A 17,732-nucleotide genomic window follows, 5' to 3' on the forward strand; every position below is an offset into this window, starting at 1 on the left:
CAGGCCATAGTCTCTGGTAGCTGCAGATACTCGAACCGTGGCCGTATCTCATATTGTGTATCTCAAAGCGACTGTCAAATGGTTAAACTGACAGTTTGTTTTTCCACCATAAGAAGTCGGGTAGCAGGCAGCATGCCACAGTTGCTGCCTTGGGAGGGGGACGACCAGCTTGGAACTGGAGATGCGAATGGAGATCCAAATGGAGATCCGACTGGCGATGGAGAGATGGCGATGCGATGGCGATGGAGGGAAACTGGGTCATTCAGGCGGCTGAACAGCGCCTCGGGCCTCTCGGCCAACGTCCAGGGTCTTCTGTTTTCTAACTCAGGCCGAAAGCTTTTTACTCTAAAAACCAGAGGAAATATTTATGAATATTTACATTTATTTTGTGAATCAATAAGTGTATCAATCTACATTCAGTAGCATTATTATAAACATTTGCAAGCGTTCGAGTATTTATTTCATAGCGATTCTCAATTGATTTCTAAACGAGCTTCAGTTTTCAGCTTTTTGGTTTTTCGGATTTGCTGAGGTTGTACTCTCGGATACTCGTCGTATTTTTTTGGCCAGCTCTTTGACACGTGACATGGGATTTCACTTAAGAGTTTTTAATACTCGAGCATAAGCAAACTCACATACAAGAAACATAAACTGCCAAGTGACTCGGACACATGACATGGACATGAATGTAAATTTTGGACTAGCGGACTCTGATCCGACAGTCAAAAAGGACAGGCTAGACAAACAATGCTCTGGGAGAGATCTCCCCCCGAGTTAGCAGATCACAAATCCGACGTGTAAATTGATGTATAATTATTGTCAAAATATGTGAATTGCACTTTTCGCGAAAGTAATAGAAAGCTTATTTGAATTTCTCTGCAATAGGATTATGTATTTGAGAAACTTACATTGATTCAGAGTCCCCTCAGATATTTAATAAACAAAGCCTTTATATGTATCGCCTCTGATTTAATCAAGAAGATACCCATATGACACCCAGTGATCGTAAAATCATAAAATGCTCGACACCTCAGAGATCTTCAAAAGATGCCATAGAAAGAAAGTTTCCTTTTACAATCGCTCGCTGATTAATATGATTCGAATGGCTTTGATTTGATTTTGGGATGAGTCGAGATGGCCAGTTGATTGACTGGCTGGATGCATTTGGAAAACTTGCTTCTGAATGGCCATCAATTGTGGCAGATCGAGTTTATGGCTAAAAGAATCGACGTCTCTGTTTTTGGCCACCTCCGGACGACAATTGGAGCAAAAGTGGCAAAGCTGCCTTGATTTTCCTTTTCTCTCTGCCATGGATATGGTTATATGGATGTATGGTTATGGCTGCGATATGTCGGAAGTGTGTCAGTTGCTCGTTTGGTAGCCAAAGAGCACTTTACATAACTATCTATCTATCTGAGCCAAACCAGAAGTCGTTTAGGCAATTGCCGACTGGAGTTGATCGCTACGGGATGGAGTTTGGATATTGGCGAGAACTGTCATTAGATTAAGTGGCAGCTAGTCCACGTCTAATTATCGTTTGGAAATCGTGTTATAAGTTGCACAAAAACTACACAGAACTGGGCACATTAATAGGAGTTTTTATAAGGGAATTACGAATTAAATATATAGTACTATTTCTTTGCACAAAGTTGTTTTGTGTTAGGACTTGTGATTGACATGCACAGGCGACAAATCAACTTGGAAAATGCCTGTGATTCAAATGCGAAATAGTTTGCATTAAAAGCGCCAAATACAGCTGGGACCGACAAGCGACTTGCAACCATTAACCAAATGCAAGGCGCGATTTTATCTATCATGCAATTTATTTTGTTGCTTTTGGTCTGTGCCTCGTCTAATTGTCCACTGCTGGCAACAAATATGGCGTTAATTATCCACTATTTCGATAGCATCACGTATTAATGATTAACTAAAAAATTACAAAAAAAACCATAAAGCCAAGCTAAAATGTCGCGGAAGGTAATCAATCAAATGGAGCAATAGAGCACCTTGGAGTATGTATCTCTTACTCTGAGGAATGTCAAACATTGTTATTTGGTATTCGATTGGATGGATGTGTGGCAGTTGCCGTGTATCATTAGCTCTGCCACTCGTTTTTTCTTTTTTTTCACGATTTCACAAGAGATTTATGCGACCAGGTGAGTGCGACACCTGCCCAGAAACCTTGCTTGCATCTCGTATAAGTATCTCGAACTGATTCCGATTGTGAGACATCTTTCGGTTTGTTTTTTTCTGTACGACTGGCTGCCTGCTGTGCAATTATTCATTACCCATTGTGGTGACTTTCGATTGGCATTAATTTATAAACGACATGTGTGCGAATATTCATGAGTTCAACTCTGAAGGAGGTGTGACCCAGGAAGTCGAGTTTAGTCTGATTTATTTTGAAAGTTGTAGAGTTCAAAGGAGGTAGAATATAGTACCGGGTATCATACATTCGAACTATAAGGTAGTATGTAGTACCAGGTATCATATAGTCATTACTACAGTTGAAATCTTGGCAACTGTTCTATACTTCCTTCCAGGAAGTCATTAATTATTATTTATAACTCAAACTCCATTAAGCTAACAAAGTTCTTGCCTTAATTAATATTCTTTGCTAGAATTATACAATTAGTTACCAATCATTTTGACTTTCGCTCACTTAACAATCATTGACTTAATTGCCACAACCACTACCATAAACACAATAACTGCAATCAGGCTTAAATGCACATTGAAAATGGCCATAGCCAACATATCATTTAGTATCATAATCCGATGTTGAACAAGCGACTGATTATGTCTTGGTATGGACCTCCCTCCTCTCTGACCATTCACTTTGTCTATTGATCACGATTCCAACAAACAATGCAACAAACGCGTCATTGAACTCCCAGGCGCGACTCGCGGGCGACAAAAACAGCGCACACTCGCACACTTGGAGCGCCACCTGCCGGTGGAGCCCTCTCATTAGCACCAACACCGACGATTTATCAATTTTCTCAATATATCTTTCATCAAAATTGGACTATAATTAAGGCTGTCTGTCTCGAGAGGAGAATTTTCCATTTTTTCGAGTGGAGCAATGTAAAATGGCCGAAGGGGCAATGCAAAGGCCACTTCTATGACTTGCTAATTGCCTTCAAGTCGAGCTACTAGTGTGTACAAACACTGCATAGAGACCACTTTAGCTTGCAAAATGCAAATGAGCCTTATTTGTGTGCTGCTAGCTAATAAACGTGAATAATTTAATAAATACTGAGAAAATGTTCATTAGCCGGCTAAGTGACATTTAAGGTTCAAGATCTTCCTTATATACAGAGTGCTCCATAAATTCCTTATATCTCTGTGTGTGGTATAATAGTTTAAGCAAGCCAGTTATTAAGACCATTCACATGCCATTTTAAATTAATGGCAAATCATAATTTATGAACCATTTTTCTGATAAACATCCAAAACACACCCACATGAAATTACCTCAGTTTCGACTTCAGCTGGCTTGTAATTAAAATCCGAATAAACTAAAAATCAAAAGGAACCCACATCAATAGGCTTAAAACAAATTACACGGCTTATCGGTATTGGCCTAAATTTCAATTTGACCAACAAGTTAATAAAGGCCTGCCAGGAGAGTGCAATTAACGGGCTTAAAACAAAAGCCAGAGTTGGATTTCTGTTACCATGATATATGGAAAGAAAGTTGCCATCCAAAAAGGAAGATCTCCGGGCATGAGTTGGCTTGTCAGCAGAAATATGAGCTACATTGTCCCTTACAAGATGTCTTGAAAGAGAAGCACAATAAATGCGAAATATAAAACATACATGTATCCAAATTAATCATTAAGCTGCGGCGAAGAAAGAGCTTGGCAGATAAAACACACCTACCTCTACCCAAAGCCAAGAGCCAACGGCCAAAAACCAAAAATCAAAAACCGAAAGAGCCAAAATCCAACTCAATGAACCCAAGGGCAGGGCAGGGCGATGCTTTTGACTGAAATTAATTTGAGTGGCTTGGCAGATTATGGCCAAGATGAAGGGGGCTGTGCGAAAAGTGATAAAACATGCAGACACTTTTGGCTGAAAGCAGATGAAACGATGGAGAAATGGCCAGAAGAGCCAGAAATTTGCATAATATGCAGAGAAAATAAAGACGAAACATTACATGTCTTATGGGCGTTACACTGAAAGAAATTCCAGACAAAAGTGGATAATACATGTTATCTTTGAAGTAAGAACATGCGTCTCAGGAAATCGAAATTAGTCGACTTTATTAATATTAAATGACAATAAAAGAAAGATATAAAATACCTCCTAATTTTATGTCTAATTACCCCCCAGCTTATCAGCTTCTCATTAAATAAAAAAATATTAAAATATTTAATTAATTTCAAAAAGTGGCAACAATAAAAACACTTTTCAAACGAAAAATAGCTTTAAAAAGTTTAAAGCACGAACTGAAATTAACGCTCCCTATTGACTTGGCCCTTTCGATTGGATAATTTGGCTTGGATCATGCCAGTCAGTTTTCACTTTCTAAGCTTGGGCCAAAAGTAAATAAAATCCAAGGGCTTTGGCATTATTCATTTCCGGATTGGTCTGGCACAGAGGTGTAAAAGTTTCGTCGGTTTGTTTACTTAAAATGCTGCTAATTAAATTTTTGGAAATGCCTTTTTAAGTTGCATAAGTGTAACACGAGTTTCGGAATTTCATCTCAATTCTATTTTCCCATAAATTTATTAACCTAACACACCTTCTCGTAAATGTAGCATTAGTTACTTTTACTTGACATCGAGCGTGACGAAAGCTCCATTCCACCTGACCCACAAGTCAACAGCTCCACGGCATCTCCTCCAGATTATTTACGCTCAACTAAGTCGCGGCTCAAGTCAAGTATTTAACCGCTGGTGGAGGAAAATAGAGGTGGATAGTACTCTCATGTTTGCCGTAGTGCCGTACTGCCTGCCCGGTATACATGCATTTCCATCTGCATTTCCATTACCATTCGGTATGCCGAGCACGTTTCACACTCTGGCTGGGAAATGCACTCAGTCAGCCGGGTCATAAATGTACCGACCTGAGCTATTGGCCATGGCATTATTAGAAAGCCAAGTGCATTGCATTTTATGATCGGCCAGCTCTGGTTCTCGTTACGTTAACGCGTCTTCTTCGAGTGGCCGCGCCAAACCCAACTGAACCGCACAAAAGTGCATTTCACTTTCCCAGAAATCAATAACCTCACCGCCAAATTGAAGATGCGTGAGGTGTTGGGGTCTCGAAAAACACCTTCATGCCCCAATCAATCCAATCCCTGGTGATGGCACTCTAAGCCGAACTCTAACTTAATTAAGAGAGCCCCTGTTTCGAGCTTTTTTTCCCAAAATACGATAGAAAATTATTGACTCAGGTACTGAAAGAAATATTGAGTAGGTTTTGACTGATTCAAATAAATTATTGAGTACATAATTATACTAAGTATATATAATTCATTTAAAAACATTTCTTTTAACAAATACGTATTATTAATCTAACCCTAGAGTTTCATTTAAAAAAGTATTGAAAAGTATCTGAATATTTATACCCGCTACTTAGCTTCTAAAGGGCAAATACTTTCGGAAAATTGTAACTCTATTAAATATTAAAGAAAAGTATTCCAATATTTGAATAATAAAATATACCTACAAGTTCGTATATCTTTTGAAAAAAATCTCATAAATTTTTATTTGTACTTTTTTATAGTTTCAAAAAAACACCATTAAAATGGTTTGTTGATTTTTTCAGCATACACATTTTTGAAATTCATTTTTATGTGAGCTTGTCCGAGCTTCAACTCTACTCTTATTTACTTTTATGATTTGTGAATGCCATCTCCCAGGTAGTTATCAGTTTTATGGGCTTTTGTGGAAAGTCAGTCAGCTCTCCAGGCAATGAGTTTGGCACCTAGGGAGGGAATCGTTTTCACTGTGGGATGGCAGGCCATAGACTTGCGCCATTATCTTATTCTGAGTCGTTTCACATGAAAGCCCAGTTACTACTAGCTACAAGATGGGAAAATTAATTTGCAATCCAAAATCCAAGACGGGTAGCCAGATGAGAGTATCGGATGGGTCAGATGACAGATAGCGAAAGGATTGTCAACTTTCGAAATGCCATAAATAAATGAGCCGGGCAAATAACAACTTAATTTCGCCTGGCTGAGCTTGGCCTGGGCAAATGCATTTTCATTTTTAGCATACTGGCATATGAATATATTTTCTCACCCATTTCACCGAGTCAGGTGGCTGGTGGCCGGTGGCCGAGTCTGTTGTGTCTCTATATCTCACACGCTTATCTCCCTCCCTGTCCACCTATATCTCTATCTTACCCGGGGTCTATCTGGGAGATTTGAAGTTTTTTTCGGTTTTTTGGATTTAGCTCTGTGGCTCTTTGGTTTTTGGCATGCGAGCCGCTTCCTCAAATAAACCGCACGGCATTTGCATGTTGAGAAACAATTTCTCAGGTCTTGTGTTCGGGCCTTGTTGATCTTGCTGGCTAACTACAGGCCGGGGAGTGGGGGCTGTGGACTGCTGACTGGATTATCTTGGCCCAGAGTCCGCCAAGAGCGGAGGCCTTTGATATATGCCACATGGCGATGGTCATAATATTTTTGCGCAATTCGGTTGTCGTCGGGCGGCTTTTTTCCACTCGATTTATCGATCGTTAAGTAAATGCATTAATTTTTCTCACCAGAGAAAACTCTGCGTGAATTTTCCAATTGCCAGCTCCGGGCATTGATTTATATTGGCACTGGTTAACCGCAAATCCCCCCAGCTTGTCAATTAATTATGGTCATGTAGAGTTGCAGTCTTTAATTTCTCACTCAATTCGGCGGCAATTGTCGGAATTTTCCAGTCACATGCTGACATGTTTTCCACCCAACAACTTTATCTTGGCTCTCGGCTTTTGATTTGTTTATTCAATTGATTAATTTTTTGTCTCTACCTTTTTGTTGATTAAAGTTAAGTAAAGAAAATCGAGAGCTACCGTCGTATTGTAAATTGTAGATCCGAGTGCTCATATTATAATGTTGTGTGCCGAGTACACACTTTTATGCAAAATCTTAATTAAACAATTTAAGAGCCGAAATAACTTTGCATTAAGTTGTTTGCTGTGGCTCGGATTTCAATGCACTCCACTCAAGTGGGCCCGGACAAAGAAAACCAATTTAAGCCAACACCTCGGACTGGGCCATGATTACAATACAAGAAATATGTTTTGAATTGAATCCGAGCCAGGCCACGATATTTGGCAATCTGGTAATCGTTTGAGCTCGGGCAGGCATTAGCCAAATGCTCCCAAAGACCAACTCGAGATTTTTGTATTCTCCATGGGTTAGGATTTCTTGAGTTTATGGGCCATTTTTGAACCGCCAACGAGCGCGACGATATCCATTAGATGCAAAGTGGGCGATTTTTAGTGGCGGCTTTTGAAATGCCAGCACAAAGGCATTTGCATGCGATTTGCTAATGATTCAAACTAAAATGATACTTGAAAATATTCTGCAATTCGTGATCATAGGCATTTGTCATGGATGAATGGCTGTATGTGAGTGTACTTTTGTAATTGTTTCAAGGTTTATGATGGAATTCTTTGAGAACTTTGTTGTAAATATATATTTATTGGAGAAAGAAGTCATAGAGTTTCTTCAAACTCATCTTTGAGGTGAGAGTAGTAAAGGGTATCATATAGTAGTCCTTAATATTGTATTGGTGGGAGGTGAGAATAGATAGTAAAATAATCATACAACCTTTAATATTACCTTACGAAATGTGTCAAGAGGTTGAAGTATCGGTTTCGTATAGTCTTTTAATAAATTACCACTTAAGTTAATGAGTTTCTCTTAGATTATTTATGTTTTAATTAATTTTCATTTCAATATACCTGATTTTCTAATGCAATTTTCTCAGGCCTCTAATCCCGCACACTTGCTGACCCTCTGCTGGGTTATGTTGTTTATTTTATGACATTTAAACAATTATTTTTCAACACAGGCAACTGTTGTTGAAATATCATTTGATTTAACCAGCCAGCTAGCCTGCCAGCCAGCCAGCCTGCCAACCAGCCAGTTGTCTAGGCCCACACCCTAATGAAAATGGCCAAAAACGAGTTGCAATTTCGGTTGTTGTGTTGCTGTTGCCGTGTTGCTGTTGAAGTGGCTGGTGTCACAATGTCTGGGACGGCAAATATCTGTGACGCAGTTGTTATCGTTTCTGTTCTTTCAAACGCCCCGCAGCCAAACATGAGATGTATATTTTATTTTTCATAATTTAAAAAATCGAAAGAAAAAAAATACCTGGGCTTTGATAGGAACCTGCTGTTGTTGTTGGCCGAAAATCGAATTCTTGAATGAACCATTAATCTTGTTGCCAGCTTCGGTCGGTCATTAAATTCTGTTGCAGTAATTGCATTCATTGCCTGCGTCTCTTGGCTTTTTGTTTTTTTTTTTCCAGCAGTTTTTCCAGCTTCTCAGTTTTCGGTTTCGTTTCAGTTTTTTGTGAGCAAATTAATGCGGGTTTGTCATATTACAATTACTATACTGAGCTCTTTTTTTGCTTCTCGCCGTTTTGTGTGGCAGCTGGCTTTATTACACCTGCGCCTGCAATATGCAACGAGACTCCCCTTGGGGCACCGTTCCGTTCCGATCCGGTTCGGATTTTGCAGTTTTATGGCCGATATAGTTTCGGACCGACTAGTCGGTCAATTGGCTCGTTCTGCTCATTTGTTTTTTCCACTGTAGAGCTGGGGGAGCGGTTAAAGTTCAGCCAGAATGGTTGACAGTTTATAAGTTTTCAAAAAATGATTTGTTTTCTGTTGCAAAAGTATTTCGGTGTGTTCTCACGATTATAATTTATCAGGAATTTTAGGGATTGGTTTACCATAGTTGCAAAAGAACTACAAAAGTAATTGCAATGTAAGGGGAAAACTTAAAAATATCTAATAATAGTAAGTAGCTCATAATAATAAGTAACATGTAATGGTCAAAGACCCGGGTGCTCCTTAACAAATTACGCTATTAAATGGCATCCTGTTTTCAGCCTTTTTATATCTCCGATCATCTCCAATGCACCATGGTGCAAATTTTATTGCACTTTTTGTTGTACGGTAGCCAGTGCCACACTCCCCTTTCTTTCTCTTCCAAGAGCCCGAGACACGCCGACAAATTGCACAAAGCGGGAAAAGTGAAAATCACCTTTGGAGATGTGATTTTTTTTCAATTTTCAAATTTTCCACGGCCCCCATGTATGGCAGGCATAATTTGTTAATTATTTTCCGAAGCAAGGCACTCGTGCGCCGTGTCCGTGTGTCCGCATGTCCGTACAACTTAATCAAAGTGATGGGGCCAATTAAAACGCCACCGCGGGAAGCCGACATCGATAAGATGTGAGGGGCTACGAACTAGTTTTAAAATCCCAAAGAAAGCCTTTCCACCGATCGATACCGAAATGGGAGGGGCAGGCAAAAGCTATAGCTAGAGCTAGAGCTGGAGGAGATTGCTCTGGGTTCGATGGCGCATCGAAACGGACCAAAGCGAACCGCAGCTTAATTACGACCAGATAGAGGCGGAACTCGGCCCACAGATGCCAATGGCTTGATCCGCAGATGGATAGGAGATCAAGCTGATGGCATTCCCCCAACTAATCCCAGTGGTTCACAGATCACAAATCAGACAAAGACCTTCAAAGTGGTGGATAGTTTGCTGAGTAGATTGCTTTTTAAAATGGATTTATCACCACTTTTTCAACTGAAACCCCCTCAAAAACTCTATATAAAACTTTAAAAAAAAGTCAGACAGTTGACAATCTGTAGGCAGACTGGATACAGATTGCACATCCTCCAGCGGAAGTGGGCGACTAGTGGTCGTGACTGCCAGACCAGAACGTGGAGTCCAGACATCCGCTGGAGGTGTTCAACCTGTCAGAGAGGTTCTCTGGCCAAAATACAATCATCAAACTGGCTCAAATTGAAAAGCTTCACAAGCCCTCCTATTATTTCAACAACTTTTTTGTTAAATCGATCGATATCTAAGTTCGATCCCTTTTTGGGGTTCAATTAATTTTGCAAACAATCCCTTCATAACTTTTGACCGATTCCAAAGTCCAAAGATCCTTTGGGAGCACAACCACCTGCCTTTCAATACACACATACGCACACACCTTCGGCCCGTCAATTAAATGGACTCTGTCTGGGGAAACTAACCAATTTCATCTTATTATCCCACACAGAACCCAGAAACGGGTTCTCAGCCTCAGCCTCAGTTTCTGGTTCTCGTTGTTCTGGACCGGCAATCACGTTTTGGAGCTCTTTTCTGTGTCATGTCCAGTCTGGGCCTGACCAAAAAAAAATCACTATATATATATGTAGAAATTTTTATGTGGGGAAAAACAAGAGAAGGCTAAAAGCCAACGCAGACAGAAAATGATTTGCAGTTCATTAAGACGAACAGACCCCATGATCCCCCCGAAGGAGGCGAGCAATAGGCGATGACTAAGTCACCGGATCGGGGCTGTTCCATGTGGTCCATGTGAATGAGATTGGATTCAGCTGAGTCCCCGACAGACCCCTCCAGAGGACAACGGTCAACGCAGACACTGCTGGCGTTGTCATGCATTGCCAAGTGCAAACATGCACTTGGAAAATAATAATATTGAAAGTTTCATAATTTCTGAAAGTCTGAAGAGCTTTAGTTTAAGATTTCCAATAAAAAGGATAGTACTTATATTGTAAAAACAATTTCCTCTTAAGAAGGATATTTCTCCAAGTGTCAGACCCACCAAGACCTAGACACTCCAGATAATAATGTCTGGACTGGGTGGGCAGACTTCTGGATAAGCATGGAAATATTATGGATTAGGGCTAGCTAAGTGGGTTGAGCAAGGTGGGATTAGGTGTGTCTACAAGCTTGTTGGCCTAAACGCTTTCATAGCAAGTTCTCCAGCCACCAGCCAGCGATGGCCCACACCCTGGAGCCGGCTCACATGTGACCAATCGATGATGGAACGCCTTTCCTTTGGGGCCTTTGGGTCTAAACTTTAGTGACTTTCATCATTGATAACTCCCCGAAAGTTGTTCTCACCTCTAAAATGTTTTTTTGATTTTTTTTTAGCAGCACCGCCAGGAGTCGCAGTCGCCGGATTACCACCACCGCTATGCCAGCAATGGAAAATTGCCCCGGGCGGCGGCCTCCACCAATGGCAATGGCACCACACAAACCGTCACAGTCGATGTGCACCATCACCAGAATGGTGGAGCCACCAAGCAGTTCATGGCCAGCAACGGCAACAACAACAACAACAGCAACCACATTGGCAGCATCAACCACAGTCGCAGCAGCAGTCTGAGCCACAACATCCATGCGGTGGCATACAGCGAACTGAGTGCCGCACCACCGGCCTTTGCCACACCACCCACGCGAAGGCGGTTCTTCAACCACAAGAATCTGCGCAACGCTCTCACCGGCTCCAGTGGAGGCGGAGCGGGAGGTGGTGCTGGAGGAGGCGGCGGCCACAGACGCACTGCCTCCAATGGAGGTTGTCCCATTGACACGGCATCGATCCTATCCGGCGGTAAGTTCAGAATGTGCTCAAGGTGTCGGGGTCAGGGGTTAGCATAGACTTTTCTTGAAGTAGAGACTTTATTTAGTTTTTGGTGAAGGTATTTATTTTTATACTTAATTTTAAAGTTTTTAGGTTTCAATGGCATTTATTTAAGAATAACAAACAAAAGAATTAAACGTATTAGAAATATCAGTAATAGAATATCAGTATCAGCCAAGTGAAGTCTCGAATGAAATCCCAAAAACTTTCCTCGAAAAGACATCTCATCCATCATCCAACCATTAGATCACCATCACAATCAGCACCAACATGACCCTGAGCAGCAGGTCACCGGCAAGGAATCGAACGCCCTCAATACCTCCACATGCTCGGATTCGGCGGTCACCCGGCGGCGTCGTAAGAACGTGAGCAACCACAACCTGAAGACCACCTCCGCCCAGCATGGGGCCAGCAGTGAGAACCGCCTGAACAGGCTCAGCCTGGCAGGGACCTCCGTCTATGCCGGACATCTGTCGTCGTTGGTCTTCGGGAAGATCAAGTCCTTGTGGAGCGTCAACTCCTCCAACTCCAGCGAGACGGGATTGAATCAACTATCAGGCAGGGACATTTCCACACTCGCATCCTTCATTCTGCATGCTGCATCCACGTTGATTGCATCTCATTATCCTAATCCTTTTTTCATTATCCTAATCCTTTTTAATTCCTGTTATCCTATCCGCGTTTAGCTTCCCTTTCCTGTACTCGATTTTAAACTTGTAACCCTCCAACTTGGCTGCCCACCGACCCAAACGCTATCTCAAATCGGGCTGTGACATGAGCCACTGCAGCGACGCATGATCTGAAACCACGGTGAATCTATGCCCCTCGACATACGGTCTGAAACGATTGATGCAGATGATCGCCGCCAGACACTCTTGCATGTTGACCTGGGACTTTCAATTCCCAATTAACCTATTTTTAAGATTTTTCTGCGTTGTTTTTAAATATTAAAAATTATTTTAAAAAAATCTAAACCTTACTTACCCTTCATATCCTTACTTACCCACAGGAAGCGACGCCTTGGACCATTCTCACCATTCCTCGTTGTTGAACGAGAAACTCCAGAAGGATCAGCTCCATGCCCGCCTAGGACTCCTCCTCAACGATCCGGGAAGCAATGGCAATACCAGCAGTAGCGGCAGTGGTTGCGACCCCATCTCAGTGCACTCCACCGCCAGTACCACCAGCAGCAGCGGCGTGGGAGCTGCCAGCACCACCACCAGTGGCTCCTCCCAGAACACCAGCCCGGAGCAGACGCTGACCATCGGCGGTGGGCTTTTTAGTGGGAGCCAACTCTCGGTGGCCACCAGCCATGTGAAGGAGGATGCTCTGAGCTTGTGCGGCAAGTTTAAGGCTGGCTGCTCCATGTTGCATGTATACGAACCGCTGCCGAGCAAGGGCAGGAAGGGACCAGCTCGGAGGTCCACCCGAGGACAGCAGGGTACCTCCAGCTCCTCTACGGCAGCGGCGTCGGCAACTGGAGGATCCAGAGGACTCACAGCCTCCACTTTGGCGGCTGTCCAATTGGCTCTTAAGCCCCTCTTCTTTGAGGTGCCCCTCCAGGAGCCAGATCCTCCGTACTTGGGCCGTCAATGGCTGGTCCAGCAGCTCTCCAACATCCTGCTAGGCACCGAAACCCGGGTGGTTCTGATCAACGGACAGCCGGGCACCGGAAAGACCGCCTTCTGCCTCCAGCTAGTGGAGTACTCCTGTTTCGGTCGCCGCCAGATGCAGGACGACCCTGAAGGCATCTACAGCCAGCTACAACTTGGCGCCCACTGCGAGCGAATGCGGGGACTGGCCTCCCACATGGTGGGTTATCACTTCTGCCAGGCGGACGCCAACCTAACCTGCCAGGTGCCGGACTTTGTGCACTCCCTGGCCGCTCAACTGTGCCAGGCTCCGCAGCTGACCGCCTACAGGGACTACCTCCTGTCCGAGCCCCATCTCCAGGACATCCTGAGCGTTCGCGAGTGTATAGCCGATGCGGAGCGAGTGATGAAACTTGCTATTCTGGAGCCACTTGCCCAGCTGCACCGAGCCGGCAAGATTCCGGCGAAGGTGGCTGTTATCGTGGTGGATGCCTTGTGCGAGGCGGAGTACCATCGCCCGGATCACGGACACACCATTGCCAGCTTCCTGGCGCAGCTCACTCCACACTTCCCGACCTGGCTGAAACTGGTCGCCACTGTGCGCACCCAAATGCTGGAGCTGGTGAAGGCTCCAAGCTATACGCAACTTACCCTAGACAGCTGGACCAGTAGCCAGGCCCTGCAGCAAGATATGCTGGACTACATTGCCGCCCGGCTGGCAGACAGCCCGGAAATCAGGATGAACATCGGCGGCGGAGGAGTAGCCGGTGCCCAGTCCTCGCAGGGATCTCAATCGCAGACGAAGTTTGTCTCCCACTTGCAGACCTTGAGCCGGGGCTCCATGCTATATGCCAAGCTCATACTGGATCTCATTGCTCGGGGCCAGTTGGTGATTAAGTCCTCTAGCTACAAGGTGCTTCCAGTGTCCCTGGCCCAGATCTTCCTGTTGCACTTCAACCTGCGCTTCCCTACCGCCCGGAGCTTCGAGCAGGCGGCTCCCATTCTGAACATCTGTCTGGCCGCCCTCTATCCCCTGACGCTGGACGAGATATACTACAGCATGGAAGCCCTGGGTCACGGCCAAGAACCGCTCAGTTGGCCGGAGTTCATGCAGCGCTTCAAGTTGCTAGACGGATTCCTTATTAAGAGGTTGGACAATACTTACATGTTCTTTCACAGTTCCCTGAGGGAATGGCTGATGCGGCGGGATGAGGGCGAGTCGAGCAAATTCCTGTGCGATGCGAGACTGGGCCACGCGGCTATCGCCTTCCGACTGTCCCGTCTGCAGGCTCCACTCTCGCCCCAACTCACACTGGAGCTGGGCCACCACATGCTCAAAGCTCATCTCTACGGAGGCTGCAGTCAGGCGGTGCTGTCGCCGAGGGACTTACAGTCCTACTGGCTGGCCGGAGCGGCGGACAACATCTCCGGATCACTGGGAGCCTTGCGCAACGTCTACAGTCCAAATCTGAAGGTCTCACGCCTGGTGCTCTTGGCCGGAGCCTCCCCGAATCACCGCACCGACTACATGGGCGGAGCACCCATCCTATGCATCGCCGCCCATGAGGGCATCCTGCCCATGGTGAGCCTGCTGCTGGAATTCGGCGCCGACGTGGGTCTGACCAACAGCCAAGGCTGCACCCCGCTCATCCTCGCAGCCATGCGCGGCCACTGCGATGTGGTGCGTCCTCTGGTGGCCGCGGGCAGCAGCCTGGGCCAGCTGGACATCACCCAGCGGTGTGCTCTGGTCCATGCCGCTCGCATGGGACACCTGACTGTGGTCAAATACCTTCTAGCTTGCGACTGGACGCCACGTCCCCACTCCCAGGACGTGACCCGTGCAGTGGCCCTGCAGCAGGCCCTGATAGGGTCTGCGGCCCAGGCCCACTGCAAGATTTTGGAGGACCTGCTGGACCTCAACGAGAGTGAGTTTGATCTGGATGTGAACGGAATGGAGCCGAGCAGCGGTGAGCTAGCCTTGACCGCCGCCGCCCGCCACGGTTGCGTCGACGTGGTGGGCATACTGTTGTCTCGCGGCGCTCAGATCGATGCCCGGAACAGGCAGGGGTATTCAGCGTTGTGGTTAGCCGTCAAGGAAGGACACTGGAGCGTGGTAGAGCAGTTACTGCAGCGTGGAGCCCTGCTGGATGAGCCTCTGGGCCAATCCAGAAAGACTCCCTTGATGATAGCTGCAGAGGAGGGACACTTGGAGCTGGTGGAACTCCTCATAGCTAGAGGGGCCTACCTGGAAGCACAAGATCACGAAGGATTCACGGCACTGAGCTGGGCTTGCCTGAGGGGACACTTGTCGGCGACCAAGACCCTCATCGAGAACGGCTGCAATCGCCATCACGAAGACCACAACGGACGAACTGCCCTTGATCTGGCGGCCTATCAGGGTGCCGCCGGTCTGGTGCTTTACCTTCTGGAGCAGGGTGGAAACTTGGAGCACATAGATGTACATGGAATGCGGCCGCTGGATCGCGCCATTGCCTGCCGCAACATCCAGGCGGTGCAGGTGTTTCTGCGCAAAGGCGCCAAGCTGGGACCCACTACATGGAGCATGGCCATGGGCAAGCCGGAGATTCTCGTGGTGCTGCTCAACAAACTGCTGGAGGACGGCAATGTGTTGTACCGGAAGAACCGCTTCCAGGAGGCTGCCCACCGGTATCAGTATGCCCTGCGCAAGATATCCGGCCTGGAGCAGCTCCTCGAACGGAACGCGGTCTTTGCCCAGCTGCGGACTAATCTTCTGCTGAATCTGTCGCGATGCAAGCGAAAACTGAATGTAAGTTAAGATTATTCTAAGTTTAAAATTTCATTTAACTTATCGTTTGTGTTTCAGGAACTTGATGCCTCGATAGATTTAGCCACGCAGGCGATTGCCCAGAAGCCACACAGCTACGAAGGATACTACGCCCGGGCGAAGGCGCGCATGGAGCTGGGTGCCCTGAACGAGGCCCTGGTGGACGCCAACGATGCCATGCAGCAGGCCGCCCAGAGCGGAGTGCTCTGCGAGGTGGTCGAGGTACTAAAGCGGATTCAGACCGAGCTACTTACCCGCATCACCATCAGCAGCGAGGAGCGGGAGCCCGGAAAGCTGGCGCATATCGGCGGCGGAACCTCCTCCTCGTCCGTCTATGAATCTCACCACGAGATCACCGATTTGTAAATGTCGATTGTTGTTTATTCGAATTAATCGGTATACACAATATAGAGATGTCCTTTTAGGTCTAATGTTTGCTATTTATTGCCTTCAAATGTTTTTTTCAGAGAAATATTTCTCTAATTCATTTAATAGCCTACTTTGTAACTGTATCTACGCATGTAAAAATTAGTTGTATACAAATGCCTAATTTAAGCTTCAGTTCTTATTAATACATTTTAAAAATATACTTTAACTAAATTCGAATTTCTTTAAGTTTAAATAAAAAAAATATTTAAAAGAATAATTAACACGTCATTTTGTGAAGTAAGCTTTTTGGTATAAAAATTAAATGGGAAGACATGTTTTATAATTGTATTGCATACATTTGGGCTTCTACAAACAATTATTTTGAAAGTTTTCTAGATTTTTATACCCTTGCATTATAATTTTGTTAGCTCTCGGTTATAAAGCTATCGACATTCCAGGTTGTATGGAAGTATCCTTTGCACGAAGTATAGTACAAGTATATATGAAAGTCGGAACGGTTGGGATCGCCAAAATACACCCTAAATATGCCAAATAACTGGATGATAATAACTTGTAACTGAAAATTGGAGAAAAATTTAACAAATATTTCATCTCAGGATTTTGATGCAGAATGGTGGAGAATCGATCTAGAAATCGTCTAAGGTATTCCGCTTAAGAATCGGATAAGAATTGGGGAAGATATGGTCTTCCCAGTGGACCCTACTGGGGAAAACCGCATTTTCAAGGGATCCCCCCACGAAAAATGGACAAAAAATTTAAAAAATATTTTGTCTCAGGATTTTGATGCAGCATAGTGGATAATCGATCTAGAAATCGTTTAAGGTACTCCGCTTGAGAATCGGATGAGAATTGGGGAAAATATAGCCTTCCCAGTGGAGCCTACAGGGGAAAACCGCATTTTCAAGGGATCCCCCCACGAAAAATGGACAAAAAATTTAAAAAATATTTTGTCTCAGGATTTTGATGCAGAATGGTGGAGAATCGATCTAGAAATCGTTTAAGGTACTCCGCTTGAGAATCGGATAAGAATTGGGGAAAATATAGCCTTCCCAGTGGAGCCTACAGGGGAAAACCGGATTTTCAAGGTATCACCTCCTTGTCTTTGTCTCAGGATTTTGATGCAGAATGGTGGAGAATCGATCTAGAAATCGTTTAAGGTACTCCGCTTGAGAATCGGATAAGAATTGGGGAAAATATAGCCTTCCCAGTGGAGCCTACAGGGGAAAACCGCATTTTCAAGGGATCACCTCACGAAAAATGGACAAAAAATTTAAAAAATATTTCGTTTCAGGATTTTGATGCAGAATGGTGGAG

General features: G+C 44.7%; 1 protein-coding gene across 8 annotated transcripts in view; it reads left to right on the top strand.

Moving 5' to 3' along the window:
• rols (rolling pebbles) overlaps positions 1-16,630 on the top strand; it is a 54,595-nt gene extending 37,965 nt beyond the window's left edge. For 2 of the 8 annotated variants that reach the window (XM_017244903.3, XM_017244904.3), the window contains exons 5-8: positions 11,141-11,600; positions 11,877-12,188; positions 12,640-16,010; positions 16,068-16,626. In XM_017244903.3, the coding sequence (XP_017100392.2) occupies positions 11,141-11,600; positions 11,877-12,188; positions 12,640-16,010; positions 16,068-16,394 (4,470 nt within the window). In that variant the 3' untranslated portion in view covers positions 16,395-16,626. Of the gene's footprint in view, positions 1-11,140; positions 11,601-11,876; positions 12,189-12,639; positions 16,011-16,067 lie in introns of all 8 variants that reach the window. The other 6 variants (XM_017244899.3, XM_017244905.3, XM_017244901.3 and 3 more) reach the window with 6 other exon arrangements.
• The last annotated feature ends 1,102 nt before the right edge of the window (positions 16,631-17,732 follow it).

This window comes from Drosophila bipectinata, chromosome 3L, assembly GCF_030179905.1.
Source record: "Drosophila bipectinata strain 14024-0381.07 chromosome 3L, DbipHiC1v2, whole genome shotgun sequence".
In the NCBI taxonomy this organism is placed as follows: Eukaryota; Metazoa; Arthropoda; class Insecta; order Diptera; family Drosophilidae; genus Drosophila; species Drosophila bipectinata.